The sequence below is a fragment of the Punica granatum genome, unplaced genomic scaffold (assembly GCF_007655135.1).
Source record: "Punica granatum isolate Tunisia-2019 unplaced genomic scaffold, ASM765513v2 Contig00047, whole genome shotgun sequence".
In the NCBI taxonomy this organism is placed as follows: Eukaryota; Viridiplantae; Streptophyta; class Magnoliopsida; order Myrtales; family Lythraceae; genus Punica; species Punica granatum.
The window spans coordinates 31,888-36,495 of record NW_022204057.1 but is presented as its reverse complement, the minus strand read 5'-3'; the positions used below and the strand labels follow the sequence as shown (position 1 = coordinate 36,495).

Genomic DNA, 4,608 nt, shown 5'->3' with positions numbered 1-4,608 from the left:
GTGGCTCCATCCTTGTTCAATGAAGGGAAAAAAAAATGGATCAGTAAGAGGTTCCATTTAATTTCAAGAGAGAGATTCTCAGCTCAAAATTTTGGGATATGAAGAGTGCATAATGAGAGTCTGACTGGTACACCAAACTTGTAATCTTTGGTTTCCATTTGATGAGCTATTCGATTTGTTAGTGCTACAATCTCTAGTCTCAATTCTTTTATAGTGGTGAGAGAGCACAGTTTGGATATAAGTAACGAACATTAGACATGTCAATAGTCTTTGTCGTGTTGATACATAAGAATCTTCATTCTTGTAGATTTGGTTCCTCAATTTTCGATAAGTATCACTCTACTCCAAACAAACGCTTCAAGTTGTATTGATCTTATTTAGATGCTTCATTTTATTATGGAGAAATAAAATACACGATTACGGTCATTCCAATTGAAACCGAAAAAAGAAAAAATGAAGATGCTTATGGATTGAAGAAGGTGAGCTTTCTTCTTGATCATTGATAAATTGCCATAACCCTCGGTTGATAGAAGCCTCCACATGCATTGTTTTTTGCTGCTCTTCATCTTACTAGCCTCCGGTGCTCCTCCTGATTAATTTGTGTTTGTTTATGGAAAGGAGAAAAAAAGTGTTTAGAGTAAATACTAAACGCACTTTTTTCATTCTTATAAAATCACATGTTAATGTGCAAAATCAGTCATGAACAAGTACCTCGCATGATTTCTCTAAGCCGCGTTTTTCTTCGACCTAGCTGTCTTTTTTCGTCTCGTCCTCTCGACCATTCTCATTAGCCATCGCTCAACCTTTCTCACCAGCCATTTCGGCCTCTTGGTTTCCAAAATAATATACCCCGTTGATATCTCGAATGAAATTCCGCATCCATAGCCCATTGCCACTACCCACCATTCAATCCAGTGCCCAAATTGCGCCTTTTCTTCTCCATCTCCCGAGGAAGTCGAAGGCGGTAACTGCTGCTCATCGGCCCCACAAGCTTTTGGCAAGGGATACCCACACAATCTAGGATTCCCGTCAAAGGGGTGGTTGAATGTGTCGAATTGCCTGCCTTGAGGAATCAGTCCCTCGAGGTGATTATTTGAGAGATTCAACCAGGAGAGCATTGTAAGATCCGCCAATCCTCTAGGGATCTCCCCGTTGAGCTTGTTCGAGGAGAGGTCCAGCCACTCAAGATTCGTCAGGTTCCCCACAGAAGAAGGGATTTTGCCGGTCAAATTGTTGTGAGAAAGGTTGAGTCCCTTGAGTAGCTTCAAATCTCCTATTAACTCTGGGATATCTCCTCCGAAGAAGTTCCTTGACAAGTCGATGGTCGTAAACACTGACAAAATTCTCACCAACTCAATGGTAAATCCTTTCATGACCACTGTAATGGAATCTTGATAAGTTGCCGAAGTATTATTTACCCACATGTATTGTGAAGCACTTCTTGCTTTATCCTTCATGGCTATGAAGTTGGCAATGTACTTAGCCGGAAGATGACCATAAAATTTGTTGTCAGAGAGGTCAAAAATATGCAACTTCGGGAAGGGATGATTATTCTTCCCAGTAATCAGACCACGGAGCTTGTTGGATCTTAGGTCAAGCACTTGCAAATTCGGAAGAGTGTCCAACCAATAAGGGAAGCGATCCTCCAATTTATTTTCACTGAGATCCAAAACTTCCAAATTCTTGCAATTCGCCAAAGATCGCGGCAGAGCACCTTCAAGTCGATTTTGACTCAATTGAATTGTCCTCAAGTCATGCCCCGAGAAAAATATATCTGGTATATGACCAACAAGCTCATTTGCTCCAAGGTCCAACACTGATGCTCTCAAATTTATGAAACAGTGAGGAATGGAACCGGTTAAGCTATTATTGGAGAGATTGACCATGTCTAGCTGAGTGGCGTTGCAGAGCTGATGAGGAATGTCTCCACTAAACTTATTGTTTGCAACGGAATAGAACAAAACAGTGGGCGGTGGAATTGGAAGTGGGCCGTCTAAATTGTTATTGGCTAAATCTAGATTCTGTAAGCTTGTACAGTTTGCTAAAGTTCGCGGCAGTGGACCTTGTAATTGATTGTGGCTCAAATCCAAATAGGAGAGATAGCTAAAATTTCCCAAGTATCTCGGGATGGTGCCGTTGAGTCGGTTATATGTGAGGGTTAGATCACTTAGTGAACTCAGTTGGCAGATTGAGGATGGGATCTCTCCGATGAAATTATTAGAAAAGAGAGACAAAGAGGAGAGATTGCTTAAATTTCCCAAGCATCTCGGGATGGTGCCGTTCAGTCGATTATCTGAGAGGTCTAGATCTCTTAGTGAACTCAGTTGGCAAATTGAGGATGGGATCTCTCCGGTGAAATTATTAGAAGAGATAAACAAATCAGAGAGATTGCTTAATTTTCCAAAGCATCTCGGGATGGTGCCCACCAGTCGATTATATGAGAGGTCTAGATCTCTTAGTGAACTCAGTTGGCAAATTGAGGACGGGATCTCTCCGGTGAAATTATTAGAAAAGAGATCCAAATAAGAGAGATTGCTTAATTTTCCAAAGCATCTCGGGATGGTGCCCAATCGATTATCTGAGAGGTCTAGATCTCTTAGTGAACTCAGTTGGCAAATTGAGGACGGGATCTCTCCGGTGAAATTATTAGAAGAGAGAGACAAGGCTGTCAACGTGTTGCTCCACACTCTCCCAAACCATTCAGGAATTGGACCACTGATCTTGTTTCCATTAAGGTCCAGCCATTCCAGCTCTTCTGAAGAACTCAAAAAATATGGGAACTCGGTCAAGTTGACGCCAAACAGTATCAACTCTTTGAGCCTCGGGAAGGAACAGTTCCCATTGTTTGGAAGCATTACGTTAAGGTTCCCCGAAAGATAAAGGTCCTCAAGATTCTTTAGCCTTGCAAACATGTCAAAGTCAATGGTACCACTGAGGTTGATACCACCGAGGGCCAAGGAAGAGAGGCGGTCAAGGTTTCCAAGTGTTGGTGGTACCGATCCAGTAAATTCGCTCCCTTTGAGGTGCAAATATTCCAAGGATGTGAGATTCCCCACTGAATCAGGAATTGGTCCGTGGAACTTTGTAAATGATAGACTCAAGAGGACGAGTGGACTACTACTCCAATTTGTTTGGGGGAGAGCACCCGTGAGATTAGAATTATCAGAAAGAGAGAGAATGCGGAGGTTTGGGAGATGAAAGATGTTAATTGGGAATGTCCCTTGCAGAAGGCACCCATCAAGTCTCAAAGATGTTAGAGTGGAAGAGAGGTTCATGAGGGAAGTAGGAGAAATTCTAGACATGTCTACATAATCAAGAGCAAGTTCTCTCAGCTGAGTGAGATTACTAATAAACCTTCTGAAACTACGATCCTCTTCTACTGTCAAATCTCGACTGTCAGAGAGATCGAGTGAAATCAGGTTGGAATGGTGATGAGATATCATCTCCAGAGGAAAGATCCCCGAGAAGGAAGAACCAGAGAGATTGAGATGTGCCAATCCTGTAAGTATACCAAATCTCGATGAAATTGGTGAGCCAATGAAATTGTTACCAGCGAGATTCAGCCGCTGAAGATTCCGGAGCGAGAAGAGAGTGCTGTTGGAATGGAGGGCTCCCCGAAGCCTACTGCAACTGAGATCGAGACCGATCACGTAATCTTTTGACATGTGGCATGTGACCCCATCCCATGAGCAGCAATTGGTGCCGTTCTTCCATGAGGCTGTCTTCGGATATGAAGTGTTGGTCGGATAATCGCAGTAATCTGCAGAGGCATCCCTCGAGATGGTAAATGATTGACTGAATTGGAGCAGGGCATCGCACTCACTGGCAGGGCTTGGGCGTTGGGACAAATAAGGGGATGATGTATTGCTGGTGGGAACAGCAACAACGACGGCTATTATTATCGAATGGCGTGAGATTAAGAACAATAGGACGCTGAGGAAGAGGAAGACCCAAACATCTCTCCTCATATTGTCTCGGGAGTAAGGCTGAATGATGATAAAATGTTGAGTTGGGATGGAACGAGTTCCATTATTTCATCCCTTAAATAGAAATATAAACAGTCTCTAGTTTTTTTTTTTTTTCGGTAGACTAGTCTCTCGTTTCCTTTGACACAGGAAACTAAGGGGAAAGGAAATTTCTATAGAAAATCCGTAAAATCTTATAGTAACTCTCTTTTCCTCCCTTTTCTTTCCCTCTATTTCCCTTATCCAAACAGAGCGTAGACGAAAATAAATATATGCCGACCTACGTTATGCACCAATTACTTGCTTTCCTGGAACAATTATTTAGGATTTACGTTTTCTTATATTTGAAAAACCGGCACATCAGTTCCTTTTTTCCACAATATAGTTAGATATTAAAATTCTGCTCTTCATGAAATATAATTTTTTACTGAACTGATTTCATTTTAAAGTGAAACAATTTTAATTCACAATGTGTTTTCCTTGAATAAAAATTCATAATGTATTTAATTTTAATATTACTTTTGTTAAAAAATTAAAAAAAATTTCATGCTCGATACATAGGGAATCACCTAGTATAATATAAAATGAGAGACTCCATTGAATCGTTAGAGATTTTCTCATAAAAAATATCTACTCTTTGATT

The 4,608-nt window shown here is 41.1% G+C and overlaps 1 protein-coding gene across 1 annotated transcript; it reads right to left on the bottom strand.

Annotated features, from left to right (window-relative positions):
- Positions 1-340: 340 nt before the first annotated feature.
- On the bottom strand, positions 341-4,188 carry LOC116189883 (receptor-like protein 52). The gene is made up of 2 exons (XM_031519620.1): positions 712-4,188; positions 341-589 (listed from the first exon to the last, which is right to left on the bottom strand). Exon 1 carries the CDS (start codon positions 3,966-3,968, stop codon positions 726-728), a length of 3,243 nt encoding a protein of 1,080 aa, XP_031375480.1. The 5' UTR covers positions 3,969-4,188; the 3' UTR covers positions 341-589; positions 712-725.
- Positions 4,189-4,608: the final 420 nt, after the last annotated feature.

Bases quoted from the DNA above. Each gene is read 5' to 3' on its own strand.
- LOC116189883 (XM_031519620.1), bottom strand. From the start codon at position 3,968: ATGAGGAGAGATGTTTGGGTCTTCCTCTTCCTCAGCGTCCTATTGTTC.